The sequence below is a fragment of the Pollachius pollachius genome (assembly GCF_949987615.1).
Source record: "Pollachius pollachius genome assembly, chromosome: 3".
NCBI lineage: Eukaryota > Metazoa > Chordata > Actinopteri > Gadiformes > Gadidae > Pollachius > Pollachius pollachius.
In genome coordinates this window covers 8,149,650-8,166,648 of record NC_136936.1, presented here as the reverse complement: position 1 = coordinate 8,166,648, position 16,999 = coordinate 8,149,650, and the positions used below count along the sequence as shown (strand labels likewise).

The 16,999-nt window shown below is 44.3% G+C and overlaps 2 protein-coding genes across 3 annotated transcripts in view; one reads left to right on the top strand and one right to left on the bottom strand.

Annotated features, from left to right (window-relative positions):
* The first annotated feature begins 242 nt into the window (after positions 1-242).
* On the top strand, positions 243-1,716 carry wdr74 (WD repeat domain 74). Its single transcript, XM_079733659.1, has 2 exons — positions 243-895; positions 1,156-1,716. The coding sequence occupies exons 1-2, from the start codon at positions 290-292 to the stop codon at positions 1,702-1,704; spliced, it is 1,155 nt and encodes a 384-aa protein (XP_079589785.1). The 5' UTR covers positions 243-289; the 3' UTR covers positions 1,705-1,716.
* Positions 1,717-3,125: 1,409 nt separating this feature from the next.
* LOC307073714 (arf-GAP with coiled-coil, ANK repeat and PH domain-containing protein 2) overlaps positions 3,126-16,999 on the bottom strand; it is a 20,486-nt gene continuing 6,612 nt past the window's right edge. The window contains exons 10-22 of one of the 2 annotated variants that reach the window (XM_079733658.1): positions 8,883-8,986; positions 8,302-8,353; positions 7,538-7,638; positions 6,898-6,991; positions 6,398-6,567; positions 5,949-6,018; positions 5,115-5,209; positions 4,457-4,533; positions 4,011-4,165; positions 3,798-3,907; positions 3,560-3,670; positions 3,366-3,427; positions 3,126-3,263 (exon numbers count right to left, since the gene is read on the bottom strand). In XM_079733658.1, coding sequence (XP_079589784.1) covers positions 3,136-3,263; positions 3,366-3,427; positions 3,560-3,670; positions 3,798-3,907; positions 4,011-4,165; positions 4,457-4,533; positions 5,115-5,209; positions 5,949-6,018; positions 6,398-6,567; positions 6,898-6,991; positions 7,538-7,638; positions 8,302-8,353; positions 8,883-8,986 — 1,329 coding nt within the window. In that variant the 3' untranslated portion in view covers positions 3,126-3,135. The other variant, XM_079733657.1, reaches the window with a different exon arrangement.

Here is a 16,999-nt window from a genome sequence, read left to right as displayed (position 1 = left end):
CGCGGGCTAGTGGCGTCATTGCAGGTCGAAACCTGGCGTTTTTTTATTTATTGTTACTTAAAACGTTATTTTCATTAATTTATTTATTTTTAAGCGGTAAAGGAAAGTAATACGTTAGGTAAACATTAATACCATCGTCTTCTGCTTTTGCTATCTGTTATTTTCTCAATTATTTTGACTTCCGTTTATACTGTGACCTCATTATCACGCGACGTCATCTCTGAGGAGCACGTTTTTGAGAGTTGTGATCAGATCCGTAAGTTAAGTTATTATTATTAGTTAGATTGTCATGGGAGAGAAGAGCCGGCTGTGCCGGGTGTGGGTTGGCGCGGAGACGGGGATTCTGAAGGGGATCAGCCCGGCCAAGAAACAAGCCTTCAACTTTTCCGAGACGAGCAGCCTGAGCCGAGACCAGGAGGTTCGGGTGCTGTGCTGGGGAGACCCCGCCGAGACGGAGGTGCTAGTGGGCTCCGTGAACGGGACCGTGCGGACGTTCAGCACCGAAAAGGGGGTCTTTACGGAGACCAGGCAGTGTGGGGACGCTGATCAGGGGTTCTTCACCGGGCTGGCGGTGGCGGACTGCGGCCTGGTGACGTGCGTGGAGACGGGCCGGCTGCGTGTGTGGAGGGAGGAGAGCAGCAGCCCCGTAGTTGACATCGACGCGGGGAAGAACGTGTGTCGTATGCGACAGAACGCTGCGCAGAAGAACCGAGTCGCCACGGGTGGGAAGGAGAACGGGCTGAAGATCTGGGACCTGGAGAGACCTGACACGCCGGTGTTCACAGCGAAGAACCTGCGGGACGATTGGCTCGACCTGCGGCAGCCAGAGTGGCTTCGGGACGCCGCGTTCCTCCCGGACTCCGACAAGATAGTGACGTGCACGGGGCATCACCAGGTCAGCAGCACCAGTACTATATATATATATATATATATATATATATATATATTCTGTGTACAAGTACCTATAAGGGTCAACGACATTCCAACGTGGTGTCTCCATTAAAATATATATTCTACTGGGACTTGCTGGAAACATACAACTATCCTATTTATTTCACGATGGATTCAAAATGTATCCTCTGTTTACTTGATGTGGGTGTCCCATGGAAGCCCTTGTTTTGACCGTGTTTCTCCGTGTGTGTGTGTTGGATCCAGGTGCGTGTGTACGACCCTTCCACCCCTCAGCGCAGGCCCGTTTTGGAGGTCCGCTACGGGGAGTACCCTCTCACCTGCCTGTCTCTGGTGGCCGGGGCGCAGTCGGTAGTGGTGGGCAACACCCACGGCAGCCTTGCGGTGCTGGACCTCAGGAAGGGGCTGGTGCGAGGTTGTCTAAAGGGGCTGCAGGGGGGGGTTCGGGGGCTGCAGTGCCACCCCAACCTGCCCCTGGTGGCCTCCTGCGGCCTGGATCGCTTCCTGCGCATCCACAGCCTGGAGACGCGTGCGCTGGAGCACAAAGTGTACCTCAAGTCCAGACTCAACTGCCTCCTGCTGTCCAGCGGAGCGCTCGGGGAGGAGGTCGGGGGGGACGTGGAGGAGGTGAAGGAGGAGGAGGACGAGGTGTGGCAGAGCATGGAGAAGGTGGAGGAGAAGAGCAAGCGAAAAGCCCCAGAGGAGGAGGAAGAGGAAGAGGAGGGGGAGGCAGTAGAGGTGGAAGTGACGCAGGTGACCAACAGCAAGAAGAAGAAGAAGAAAGGCCAGAAGTGATGATGGTCAGAGGCTTCATGTTCTCCATGCCTATGATCAATGAACCCGGTTGGATAGCAGCACCCAGCCCTGCAGTCAGCTGACCAGGAGAGGGCCCCTTATTGGCCAGCAGCTGGTTTCTTTTGGACATTGAGGCGGTGCGTCTGCTTGTATGCTCTGTTGTCGATAAAGTTTCAGAAGATATTTCCTTAACCGAGTGTCTTCTCAGGTGTTTGTTGGAAGTGCATCAGTAAACAAAGTACAGGACAAGTGTTTTAGCTCAGAGTCTGGATGTGTATTTTGATCCAGTTTGGATCAAGATACAAACTGGGAATTAGTTTAACAGACGGGTAAAATATGAACATGTTTTATTAAGCAGTTTTTTCAAATAAATGTATTAACCATCCAAAATACAATAAAATGTGCTGTTTTATGTTATTGTGGTTTTAGGAAAAGCAAGACCAACGGAAGGTCTGTGTCGACCTTGCATACGTAACAGGGGTTATATATTCATGGTTCAGTCTGGCTTGAAATATAAGGACATCTTCTACAATGCTTTACAGATTAAACACAATAAATATGAACCTCATGGAAGCTGTCGAGCCTGTCTGTACCACTCACCCTTGACCAAGCCGCACTCAACTTCCATTGGTCCATAAAAAAATAATGACATGTTACATGAAAGCACATTCTCTTACTTAACCTGCATTTGTAACATTTAAGGCCTGTAGTGACTCATTCAAACTAGATATATTAAGTTACGGTAATTTCCCTTTCAAAGGTTTGAGTTGACATGAAATGTGAACTTACTTTACCTGAAGCCACATTTCTGTGCTCGTAACAGCCCACTAAGGATGCCCAATATTGGATTAATGGTTTTCAGATTTCTTTCATTTAAAGAATTCCAACAAACCAGGTGGGAATTTCCTAGACAATGATCAATAAAGATCTTGGAAGTATTATACTTCTATAGTACAGTATAATATATGCAACTATAGTCCTGCCATAATCAAGGACCAGGCATAAATTATTTCAGGGTCCTGCCAATTACATAATGATTACATAAAACCGTTACGGCTAACATTAAAACAAGCTTTGCAGGTAGATTTTTCCACCCGGGCAGGTAAAAATAAAAATTCTAAAAGGGAATTTTTTCGACCATTATTAGTTAATTAATACATTTAAGGTAAGGTGGTGTAAATCCATGCAGCAGGTTAAGGTAACTCTACAATCCCACAATCAGCTTGACAAGAAGAACCCTTCAGGCTTATAAAGGTCTTACAGGTGAGTCTTAACGAGGTACTAAGGGTGAGTCTTAACAAGGTACTAAGGGTGAGTCTTAAAGAGGTACTAAGGGTGAATCTTAACGAGGTGCTAGAGCTGAGGTTTGGATGTCTGACAAATGTTTCACAATGTTTAATTCCAGCAGAATTTAGGCCTGCCTTGACTTTGCTATTCTCTCTCCTCCTCCTCTCCATCCTCCTCTCCGCGTCTGAAGTGACGTCTGTTCAGTCTGTCTGGCTGATTGGACGCCATGTCGCTAAAGTCCCGGAAGATGTCTTGAAACGTCTCGTCATCACCTAACACAGCCCATGTTATAAAACATACAAAAGACGTGTTGTTGATTATAGAGTGTAGCATTGGTTGAGGGCTGTTCTGTGTAGTAGTGCGTGTTGTGTTACCCAGTGCTCCAAAGACGCCCTCTGAGTCCCTCATCTCTTCGTTCATCCGAGCCATTCGAAGCCTGATCAAATCAAAGCAACCACAATCAATTCATCTGATCAATAAACCATGATCAACACGTGATCAATAAATCACAATCAATACGATCAATAAATCACAATCAATACATTTGAAATTACATGTGATGACTCACAGGGTAACGATGTCAGCGTGTGCCGTTTCCACGGCGATGGCCAGTGGGTCCTGGCCCCTCTCGTCTGCTGCATATTGATTGGCTCCTCGTTTCAGGAGCAGACACACCTGTCTGGACCAACCAATAGGAGCTCCCTTAACACACACCTGTCTGCATCGACTAAAAGGAGCTCACTAACACACACACCTGTCTGGATTAATACACCAATAGGAGCAACCAATAGCGTGTGTGTGTGTACCCAGTGTGTCCTCTGGTGACAGCAGTGTGTAAGGCTCCTCTTCCTGCCTGGTCTCTGTGATTCACGTTGGCGCCGTTATTAAGCAGGTAGTCACAGGCCGGCAGAGAGCCCTGGTGTAGATATGATATATATTATTATTATTAAACATAGGTATAGTTATATATTTAGAATATATAGAAATAAATATATAGATCTATATTTATAGTGTCTTACCCCGACGGCAGCAGCCATGAGCGGCGTTCGGTTCTCCTCCTCTGGTTGACGCCTGTTCACCTCTGCCCCTTGGGACAATGCTGCTGCCATGGCAACCACATCTCCTAGCAACGCCCCCTTGTACAGAGCATGCCCAGCCTCCTCCATCCCTCGCTCTGTGAGAACAACGTTCAACTTTTTGGTTTGTGATCACTAAGGTTTAGTGATTACTGAGGTTTACTTATCACTGGGGTCTATTGATCACTAGGGTTAGTTGATCTCTAGGGTTTACTGAAATCTAGGGTTATCATTAGGGTTTAGTGATCCTGATGTCTAGGGTTTCAGTGAAGGTGTGTATTTATTAATAAAGGTATGTATCAACTAATAAAGGTATGCATGTATCAGTAAAGGTGTGTTTTTGTCAATAAAGGTGTGTATTGATGGTAAATGTAATGAGTTAAACCTACCAACATCTTTAGAATGTCTCTTCTCTACAAATCTCTTCTCCACATATTTGTCCCTGATCCACATCTCCTTCTCAGCTCTAAACAGAGAAAAAGAAAGTTCAACCACATCTACTAACCACGTTCTAAGGTTTTACTGGTCTAAAGTTATTCTGGTCTTATGGTCTACTGGTCTAATGTTCTATTGATCTAATGTTCTTGTGGTCTAGTATGCTAGTGTTTTACCACTCGACTAATGTTGATCTGGTTTAATGTTCTACTGGTCTAATGTTCTATTGATCTAATGTTCTAAAGGTCTGGTGGGCACTACTAGAATATGGTTACATGCCTGTATGTCAAAAATACCCCTTATTATTCCCACACTGTTCATTTCAGTTCAAAACCAGGAGGCACGACTTCTGCACTTCAGCACCGCCCACTGCACAGTCTGACGTCACACTATTACGGAAGTAAAGCTTAAGCGCAAGCGGGATGTTTCACACACTTATTGAGGGGCGTTCTCGGTGGGCGTGAATGCTCCTCTTGCCTCTGACTTAAAGTCTTCTACTTTAGCAGACGTAAAACATGTATACATACGACATATAACTATCTAAAGAAAAGGGAAAAGTCGAAAAAGCATGATATCACCCCTTTAAAAGACAGGAATAGGAGGAGGCGGTACCTTGGGCTGTGTGGGTGGGGCTTTTTTGTGCCCTGCTGTGAACAGGTTGCCTCATAGATCCTGTTGATGGCATCATTTCCTAACAAACTAAGGAGCTAAGGGGGGGGAGAAAACATAGGACGAATCAGATGATCAAAAGATTAAAGGGATATGCCGCGATATCTTCAAATTAGAGTTTGCTGTTTTACCCAGATTTTGATGAGGTGTTTAATTCCAAATTCATCGTTTTGATTCCAGAATGGGACTTCGATGGGTTAGCATTTGCTTTCCGTAAGCCACTTCCATTGACTAGCAGAGTTACAGTATACCAGCTCCTGTTCATGTGATGGGAATACACTTTCTATTACTTTTCCCAAGACTTCCAATGCGTTCCGACTAGTCGCTTTTTCCAAATGAGTGACAGAAACATCCCAACAAGATTTTAGTTGGTCTACAAATCCACTATTTCTAGCGCTGTGATTCTTAGGCTACCCGACTGGGTAGTCTATGTGGAGGGTAACCTATCAGCATTAAAGGTACCCTAATAATCACAGCGCTGAAAATAGTAACACTGTTTCCATGGGTTTGTAGATAAACGACAATCTTTGGAAAGTGATTGAAAGTGTATTCCCCTCACACGAACTGGAGCTAGGATAATGTAACTCTGGAAGTCAATGGAAGCGGCGTACTGAAAGCAAATGCTTACCCAGTGAACTCCCCATTTTTTGGATTTAAACTAATCTGAATCTGGGTTAGACAATTGACAGATATCTCGATGTATACCTTTAGCTGCTATGCTATTTTTAGCTTCTATGTGACCTTTGGCTGCTTTGCTAGCAATAGCTGCTATGTTACCTTTAGCTGTTCAGGCTCCCAGGAGTCAAGGGTAAGAGATCGTACTTTGGAAAGATGGACGCCCAGACTCCTGCAAGAAATCATATCAAATGCCATTATTCCATTAACCACTTACTGTTAACTATCGACTATATCTACCTACATCTCCTAACACCCCCTCACAAGTAGTATTAAATATATCTCAATCAACTCGGACTTGTATACATTTGTGTATATACTATGTTACCTGATTATTCTAGATGATTACCTGTGTTTTCCAGGTGTTTCTAGCTAGCAGAGCTACCTGTATATTCAAAGTGTTTCCAGTTTCCTGTTTTTAATCAGGTGTTTCTAGTTTCCTGTGTTACCTTCAAGGTGTTTCTAGTTTTCTGTGTTTTCCATGTGTTTCTAGTTGTCTGGGTATTGAAGGTGTTTCTAGTGTCCTGGTTTTTCCAGGTGTCTCTAGTTACCTGTGTATTCCGGAACATTCGATGCAGACAGTGATTCCCAGGTTGATGGAGGCCCAGCGGGGGTCCGGCTCTCCACAGTCACAGCAGCTCTGGTTCCCGGGGACCCCCAGGGCCCCTGCCAGCGGCGTGTCACCAGGGGGTACCTTGCTGGTGTGGGATAGTGCTGGCTCCTTAGGAGTATCCAGTAGATAGGACGTTAAGCTAATTAATTCCGCGTTCGAGATGCATCAAACATCGCACGTACAAATGGTTTTCCCGTTTGTCTTTGTGGGCATCGCTACATGACGAGTCGGGTAAGAATAGTCATTGGCCCAGTCATTGTTATTGTTAGCTACATTAGCCAAACCAGCTCGAAAACAAACAACAAGTTCTGTCTGGTGCAGTACTATATTGTGTAGTTCTATATTGTGTAGTAGTACATCGTGTAGTACTATATTGTGTAGAACTATATTGTGTAGTAGTACATTGTGTAGTACTATGTTGTGTAGCACTATGTGTACCTGTGTGTGTTGGAGCTCCAGGTCGATGTTCCCTTGCAGAGCCTCCATCCACAGCTTCATCCCCTGCTGAGAGTCGGCCTGCAGAACACAGCTCCTGCACACACACACAAATGCACTGTGTCAACAGCAGCATCTTACATTTGTTATCAGTCAAACACTTTATTCTCTTTATCAATGGTTAATGTCCTAATCCGATGTGAATACTGTGAATAGTCAGGACAGGACAATCTCTTGGTTTGATTCCATAGATAGTATTATATTCATCATCATATTATTCGATATAATAATAGTCTATATCATGTTAAATTGAATGCAGATGCTGACATGAACAGACGTCCACATTCTCCTCAGTTTGGTAAAAGGAGAAGGCCTTTAGTGGAGGTGCTGTGCCTCGCCTATAGACAGCTGTGGGGAAACCCTGATAAGCTAATTTATTATTTTCAAGCATTTAAAGCCCACAAAAGTCACCAAAAATGATCCATCATTGAGCTGCATTAAAAAAAAAAAGATTTGATAAATGATTTGTTGTATGATAAATGATATCAAATTTAACAAATATCTTATCGTTCAACGACCCGTTGACGAAGATATATATATATATATATATCCTTGTATATGTAGAGACTCTTGAGGGCCTTACTTGTGGACGGACAGCAGCTGGAAGCAGAAGCGTCGCTCCGTCTGCTCAGAGCACTTAGCTGCACAAAGTCTGAGATCCTCGAACAGAACCAGGGGCGGCTCCTGAGGTAACAACATTAATATAATAACTATAACTATATCACCAGGGGCGGCTCCTGAAGTAACAACATTAATATAATAACTATAACTATATCACCGGGGGCGGCTCCTGAGGTAACAACATTAATATAATAACTATAACTATATCACCAGGGGCGGCTCCTGAGGTAACAACATTAATATAATAACTATAACTATATCACCAGGGGCGGCTCCTGAGGTAACAACATTAATATAATAACTATAACTATATCACCAGGGGCGGCTCCTGAGGTAACAACATTAATATAATAACTATAACTATATCACCAGGGGCGGCTCCTGAGGTAACAACATTAATATAATAACTATAACTATATCACCAGGGGCGGCTCCTGAGGTAACAACATTAATATAATAACTATAACTATATCACCAGGGGCGGCTCCTGAAGTAACAACATTAATATAATAACTATAACTATATCACCAGGGGCGGCTCCTGGAGTAACAACATTAATATAATAACTATAACTATATCACCAGGGGCGGCTCCTGGAGTAACAACATTAATATAATAACTATAACTATATCACCAGGGGCGGCTCCTGGAGTGACAACACAAATATAAGAACTATAATAATAACACATTAACAAGAGTATGGTTTTAATAAACTGATAATCCTACCTTATGGGACTTCCTGTAGATCAACTGGTTGTTCTTGAGGGTATACCAGCCTCTAAACAAGCGAAGGTTCATACATGAAGCATAACATTGTAATCATAGTTAACAATATTACTAGTTTTCTGTACTACAAACTAAACGCAAGGTGAACTACGTAACTAGTATTATGTATAATATCTAAACACACGATCAACTACATTACTAGTATTATGTATGACATACTAAAGACAGGGTGAACTACGTTACTAGTATTATGTATAATATCTAAACACACGATCAACTACATTACTAGTATTATGTATGACAAACTAAAGACAGGGTGAACTACGTTACTAGTATTATGTATTAACTTTATAACTACCTGGCAGTCTGCTACTAGAATCGGTTGGCCACTAGAACCAATCATTCTGCTACAACAACCTTTCTGTCTGCCACTAAAAACTGTCTGCCTGCTACTAAAACCGGTCTACCATTCAGACCTTTTATTGCTATAAGTATAACCGGTCTGTCTGCTACTAGAACCTTTCTGCAACTATAAAGCCTTGTCTCCTTATAGAGCCTGTCTATCAGGAGAACCGTATTACCTCTTCCATGTTTTTGTTTTTCTCCGGGAGCGTTTGAACAAGTAGCCCTGGATGAAGTCATCGGTACCGGTACACAAGCTGACCACAGGATCCCCAGAGGCGTCCTGAACACATACACAAAGCCGTTAGCCACTGGTTGAGGACGTTGCTGTTCCAGGAACCACCACTAGGTGTGCAACGGGGCCATGCCCCTCACTGGACCCTCCTCTACCACTCCTAGATTACAATACAACAGACGGGTAATACAACAAGAGGGGAACATTGAGAAAGTCAAACACTCGGCACAGGAGGTCAGAGGTCTTGTTGGGTGCAGGAGGTGGTCTGTTAGGCCGGAGAAGGAAATCAGAGCTGTGCTGTGGAGCAGCAAGAGCAGCCAGAACAGTAGTAAAGATCTCTCTAATTCACCAAGTTCATCTTCATAAAAATAAAGTTTGATGAAGAAAATACAAGTTTGACGCCATTTATTTTGCTTGTTTCAGCTTTCAATCGTCTCCGTTGTTCTTCCATTTTAGAAAAGCAGACGTAATAATCAGAAAGACAGGGTTTATCAGGTAAAAAAAACTTCTTTATATACATATTTAAAAGATTACGTTACATTTGTCTCAGAGGTCAAAACATACAAACGTAACCTAAAGATAACGGAATGGATATAGAAGGCAGTTGTGGTCCCATGTATAGAAACAGATATAAAGGCATCCAGAGTCACTTCGATGACGTCCTCCCATCCCTCTTTAAAGCCCTGATCCGGTTATAGACGTAGTATTTGATGCTCTTCCAGTCCCTGTGTCCTAGGGCTGTGGGTTCGGCCGACAGACACTTGTTACAGTCGCGACAACCCGGAACCCGACCCGAAGTGATGAGAGCCATCATGTGTCTCTCCACAGCCTGGACCTCCTCCTGCCTCCATTTGCGACGTCTTGGATCTTAACAACAAACAGATAGTCAGACAGACAGTCAGACAGACCAGGACCATGAGGATCAAGATCGACATTAAAACTTTAAGTGCCAACCTGGGATGTCGTTTGGACGTTCACATTTCTTAGCTTCGTTTGGCATCACTTCATCTTCCGCGCTCCCACATTCTGTGGAGAACCTTTAGATTAAACTTCAAAAAATCTCAGGTCTGAGTCAGCTGACTCCATCACCTCCCAGGGTAACCATGGGAGAAAGGACAGCTGGTTACAGTTAGAAGCAGGAACTTATTAGGACAAGTCAATAAAAAGCATCTAACCCCTTGGCATTTTGCATTTGTATTGGGATTTTTGGCTGGACAACATGAATATCAATACAGAGTTTGGGCAACCTAAGAACTGAACCTGCTCCAATATCTTTTTTCACTTCAAAAAGTTTATCACACTGGTGGCAAGAAGAACGTGGTTTCATTTTACTGCTCTCAACATCCTTCATACAGCAATGTGACAAATGGTAGAATTAGATTCACTCCCCTTGAGGCAATATGATGCATGGGGGTAATACACACACAACTGTATTTATACATGTACTTACCAATGACACCATACGCCAACCTGCGTCGCATTCGTCCCACGAAGACCTTCTCTAGAGAAAAGAAGGAAAGAAGAGTATAAGTGATCAGAGTAAGGACCAGAGGAACACACGCTGGAAATGAGCAGGTGTTAAATACCTCGGAGGTTCACTTCGATTGCATCAAGACATTTTCCTTGGAATTGTCCTGTGGCTCCAGCTTCACGCGCGAGCAGAACCTCTGCGATTCTGGCAAGCTGGCATGTCTTCAGTGGGGGACAGTAGTACCCTGGAGGGGTAGCGAGGTCATGGCCCACTAGCTCAGCAAGGAGCCCCGTGTCAGTAGTGCACAGATTGAGGACTGTGGAGAGAATTGTAGTGTGTGACCGGAGCTCGGTGTCCATCAAGACCGTTGGGCTCCTCGTCCCACAAACCTTGGCAAAGTCTATTAGGCACTCTGAGCAGTGATAATGAGACAATTCAGACGGTTGGGCAAACAAGAATTGGTTTTCCTTGACCACTCCACACTCCCCTCGCTTCTCCGAAATCAAATTGAGTGTGCAAAGCATCTTCGGAGTAAGCAGAACTGAAGCTGGACTTGCGTCACTCTTCTTGACAACTATTTTTGCAAAGTTTCTGCTTAATATTTTTTGGACTTGCGTGAGGGAGTGATCTGGGCTCCAGCAGGTGGCTTCACTGGACAGAAAGTCAGACACAGTGAGGCTGGACACGACGTGCTCGTGCTGGAGGTTGAAGAGGGAGACCTGGGTTAAGCACACCTTCACCAGCGCAGCCCACGACTCCATAGAAGGCTCTCGGAGCAGCTCGCACATACCTTCATCGTGTTTTTCTCCCAGAAATAGATGCAGTCTGTGGACATCTTCAGTGAACTTTCCAACAGTTGGGATGGTGGCTGCAGAGAAGACCAAATCCCTCCACCTCTCCTTGTGGACATCTTGGAAGCTCCTGGCCTGGTCTACCGAGTCCACGTCATTGGCAGCGAGGGCTTTAGCCTTTAACATTCTGCTGACCAACACCAAGTCCTTTTCCAGCTTATCAATTAGAGCCCGCTTACCATAGAAACCTGTGACACTGTTGTACTCACACGTTGCCTTTACACAATGAACCAACTCCATGTATTTCTGTGCGTTAATGAAATCCTCCATATTCCTGAATGATGAGACTTTCTTTGCAATAGTCAGCAGCCTGCCCAGTTCTCGCATCTTCTCGATGGCCATCTTCCTCCCGTTCAGGTAGTTCCTGCATTTCACCAGCAACTGTTCACCCACCTGAATGATGACTCTGTCTTTCCGAATCACTGCTGTTATGTCATCGACAGGCATTGCGTTGACCATTCTCCAGACCTTCCTGGTTATGTGTGGTGTGACACAACCAATGGATTCAATGTTTCTATGGCCAGTAGTGATGGAAGTGGGCTTTAAGGTACAGGACTTTGAATGGTGCCAGAGGCGGTTCTTTTGAAACAACACCTTGCAGTACCCACAGTGCTTGAAGTCCTCCGGTTTAGTTGCCCCCCTGGGTCGCCTGGAAGGAACTAGTTCTCCCCTCCCTGACTTTAGAACGGCTGTGTTGTGTTTGAAGTTCCCTTGGATGCGAAGAAAATTAAGACGTTTCCTTCTCTCCTTGGAGCTCTTGGGGAATCCAAATGCGTCCACCACCTCTGGTAAATCCTTGTGTGTAAACTTCAGGTGTCTGGAGATCTTTGAAACTGGCTTCATGCAGAACAAGCAGTATTGAAGCTTTGACTTGCGTCGGCCATTAATCTTCACCGAGACCGAGTTGATGACCACATTCTCATCCTCACTCTCCACGTCGGTCTGGTTTGTGTTTGGACCTCCTCCACCGGTCCCTGGTTTCTTGGGGTTCTTCTTGGTATCCATGGCCACAGTCGACCTGCCCAGTTCATCAAGTGCCTTTTGTTTTGATGCTCTGGTAGATCTCCTGCAGTCTTTCCATCCCCCATTTCCCATTGTAGCCTCTTGAATACAGTCACTTTTCGAGTGCTTGTCTGTCTGCTCTGGAACACAGTCTTCCTCAGTCTGCTTCGGAATACAATCATCTCCTGAGTCTTCCTCTGACTGCTCTGGATCACTATCATCTCCTGAGTCTTCCTCTGTCTGTCCTGGAACATATACATCTCCTGAGTCTTCCTCTGACATCTCTACAAAAAAGTCATCTCCTGAATCTTCCTTTGTCTGCTCTGGAACACAGACATCTCCCAAGTCTTTCTCTGACTGCTCTGGAAAACGGTCAACTCCAGAGTTTTCCTCAGTCTGCTTTAAAACACAGTCATCTCCTGGGACTTCCTCTGTCTGCTCTGGATCACAGTCATCTCCAGAGCTTTCCTCGGTCTGCTTTAGAACACAGTCATCTCCTGAGTCTTCCTCTGTCTGCTCTGGAAGACGGACATCTCCCAAGTCTTTCTCTGACTGCTCTGGAAAACAGTCAACTCCAGAGTTTTCCTCGACCTGCTTTAGAACACAGTCATCTCCTGAGACTTCCTCTGTCTGCTTTGGATCACAGTCATCTCCAGAGTTTCTCTCCGTCTGCTCTGGAAAACAGTCATCTTCAGAGTCTTCCTCGCTCTGCTCTGGAAAACAGCCATCCCCCAAGTCTTTCTCTGACAGCTCTAGAACACAGTCATCCCCCAACTCTTTCTCTGACAGTCCTAGAACATAGTCGTCTGCTGAGTCTTCCTCTGTCTGCTCTGGATCACAGTCATCTTCAGAGTATTCCTTGGTCTGTTCTGGTAAACAGCCATAATCCATGTCTTCAACCTCCTCATCTGGTGCAATATTCAACTGTTCGTTGGGATCTTCAGAAATCAAGCTTTCCGCCTAAAATATAACAGAGAATAAAGACAAAACATTTAAATGAAACTGAAATACCCAATATGTTTACATGAGTGCAAAAGATTGACCATTGTACTTAATTATATTTGGAATGATGTAGGTCTTATGAGAATACAAGTTATTGGGGTCAATACGAGTGAATGATCTTTAGGATTCACTTCATAAATTACCTGTGGAGGAGCATCCTTCTGCTCAAACTGGTCCTGTTCATCACATTGAGGACTTGCATGGAGAGAAAGGTCCTCCATTTTAATGTCCCTGTGTTTGTCCTCATCAGTCTGAAAATTTATTTTGGTCAGTATCACTTAAAACCATGGAGGATACATTCATTTTTATTGAAGTGAGGTTATTCAAGTTCACCATCACGTAATCACTGGTTCATCAAAGCTTCACTGGTACAAGCCCCTCAGTTTTCTAAACACTTTTACACACTTATTAACTTTTTACTGGTCTGGGCCGTAGCTGATGTGGGACCAGATTGGTTTGTAGCTGCTGACAGTTTTGTGGGGACTCACCACAATCTCTTCCTTCACCAGAAGATTCCAGCGGTCCGTAAGGCGCTCAGAACCGATTGGCCCCGCCATCTGAAATCACACGCACACAGTGATTCTCTTGAATCCACACCATTAACCCCATTTACCAATTTTAAACTTCCAAAAATTGATTTATCAAACGTTGATTTCACTTTCAATAGCTTATGCAAGACACATTTTGAGCTAGTCACTCTAATTAGTCAACTAGTTGTGACCTACATCCTGACTTAAAATAGTTATATGTAAGTGCTATATAAATTAAGTTCTATATTCATTCATTATCAATTTTATATATGTTTATGTGTTTGTATATTGATATATATTTGGTAGCCAGTCTCTTTCTTTCGTCAAATATATGCTGTCGACCATGTTGCAGGACATGGCGATTAGCAGACAAACTTGGTCAGTATAAGAAAATGTTTAAAGAAAAAAGTGTCTGAAAAGGTTTCGACTCAACACTGCGTCAGATGCCCACTGTAGAAATACCCTTTCCAAAAAATTCCGTTTAGAAAGCTCATCCACTCGCATGATGCCTTTCTCTATAATACCCCTGCAGGCGTAACTCCAGCACTTTCAGTTTTGGGGTTTCTGTCCTGGGCTGTGCCCATCTATGAGAGGGCTTGGCCTAATTGTTACAGCTCGCCAGCCTCCACCCAGCTCCACCGTGACAGTGCATGGTTGGATGTGCTTGTTAATCTTATTTATTAGACATTTTATGAAATATATCGTATATAATATTTACAGACAGATCAGTTATATATCCCAACGATGCCATCGTGACTGATCTCCCTGTTTCCAGCGAAAACCTTCTATCTGGCCAGCTGTCTTTGGGAGGCCAGTTTTGGGGACCTCCATTTGTGTCTCGCCGTCGTGCTTTCTTCATGCCCACTTTTTTTTTTTATCTTGTCGAGGGCGTCTTCTGTCCTGCGAGTCGTTTGGAGAACCCCACCTTACGATCAACCTACTACGGAGCCGCCCTGGGGTCACATAGTAGAAAAAAAACCTTGGCTCACAAACTGCCCCCTTGTGAAAAGCGAGCGATCCACCAGTCGGGTGGAGTTTAGTAGAAATCTGGCTGATTCTATCTCACATAGAACACGTCAATTATTAACCTGGGGTCCTTACAAACCTAGCGACCTCTTAGCAAACAAAAAACATCCAATAACATTTCATCTAATGATTACCTTTAAGCCAGATCAGCTATGTCATTTTATGGCAGCCAAACCTTAGTGTTTAACAGATTAACATAAATAATAGCTATTTTGCAAAATTTGTTGCTATATTATCAGAAATGATGCAGCAGAAACATCTAAGCAGATATATTTATGCAAGAAATATATTTTTTTATTTTTTTATCTTGAAACAGCTAGCTCTTAAAAAATTAAAAGGAGCCATATTATACCACCAGGTGTGAGTGTGATTAGCCTTACAAGACGTTTCAAAAATCTGCCCCATATGACATCACTAGTGGGCGTGTCCACCTAGATCTGTGCTGGATAGATCAGTCTACCAGCCTACCCAGTGGAATGAAGTAAACGTTGCTCATCTACCCAGCACAGATCTAGGTGGACACCTAGATCAGATGCTGACAGTGATGTCATATAAGGGCAGATTTTCGAAACGGCTTGTAAGGCTAATCACACTCACACCTGGTCGTGTAATACGTCCCCTTTAACAGATTATGTTGCAGGTTTAGCCTGTCAAGTAATAATTCATATTGTACAATAACAATGAAACTTGATATAGCAATGTTTTATGAATAAATGAAATGCACTTACCACCACTAATTAATTATGAATGAATTAAACAAACGTCCCTCGAACTATGTATTATGAATAAATGAAACGTTCTTACCCATACCAATTTAGTATGAATAAATTAAACTTACTTGCCCATACCAATTTAGTATGAATAAATTAAACTTACTTACCGAAACCAATTTATGAACCATCTTTTTTAGACCCTGATAGACGCAGCATCAATCTCGGATGCGGATCGAGCCCTGCAGTCCCAGACCACAGAGCGCTGGTCTGGCACCATAGGGTCTGGACCCACTGCTGGTCTGGGACCATAGGGCCTGGGTCCACTGCTGGTCTGGGACCATAGGGTCTGGACCCACTGCTGGTCTGGGACCATAGGGTCTGGACCCAATGCTGGTCTGGGACTGCAGGGTCTGGACCTTGTGCTGGTCTGGGACTGCAGGGTCTGGACCCACAGCTGGTCTGGGACCATAGGGCCTGGACCCAATGGGACTGCAGGGTCTGGGCCCACTGCTATTAGAACCCGTCCGAGACCACTAGGCTGCAGGTAGAGCAGGTAGTCAACCTACCTGCTCTACCTGCAGCCTAGTGGTTGAACTAGCAACCTTCCGGTTGCTAGTTCCGGTTGCTAGTTCATTCCCTGTGACTGAGTGTCGGAGTGTCCCTAAGCAAGACACCTATCCCTAACTGTTCCCGATCCACCTGTTGTTCACTTGCATGATTTCACAACGCGTCCATGTATTGCATCATGTGCATCATTGAATGAGTGAATGTGACGCAATAATTGTAAAACACTTTGAGTGGCCGCAGGTCTGAGGTGCAGTCCATTTACCATTGAGGTTGTCGGAGCGGGTTCAAGTAAAACCTGGTGAGAACAAAATTCAACTGCCGGGACTAAACCAGAATACATTGTGCGCCTCCCCGGGCGGACAGAAGGGCACAGACAGGTCAGAAGGAGAGGACGGAAGGTCAGAAGGACAGGTTATGTGGATAGGTAAGAAGGACAGTTCAGGAGCTCAGAAGACACATCAGAGAGGACTGACTCGGACGCCAGCGGTGTCTCCACACAACAAAACACCGCCCTACTCCAGCATTGAAGGGCAGCAACGGACATCAATTACCTGACCATTCAGCTCCAATCATGACAACGTAGTTCAGACTGTTCAGTAACACCTTAAAAGTGCATTTGCGCCTCATTTTTTTCGTTCGGTTCACACATTCACTCACTCCATTTGTGGAAAATAGAAAACGAACCAAATGATCAACGTGTTGTGACGGTGTATGTGATGTTTTGTGTGATGGTGTCTGATGGTGTATGTGATGCTTTGCGTGTGATGTTGTATGTGATGTGTGTGATGTTGTATGTGATGTTGTGTGTGATGGTGAATGCGAGTGTGTGAGGATGGGTTTGATGGCGTATTTGATGGTGTATGTAATGTTTTGTGTGATGGTGTATGTGATGTTTTATG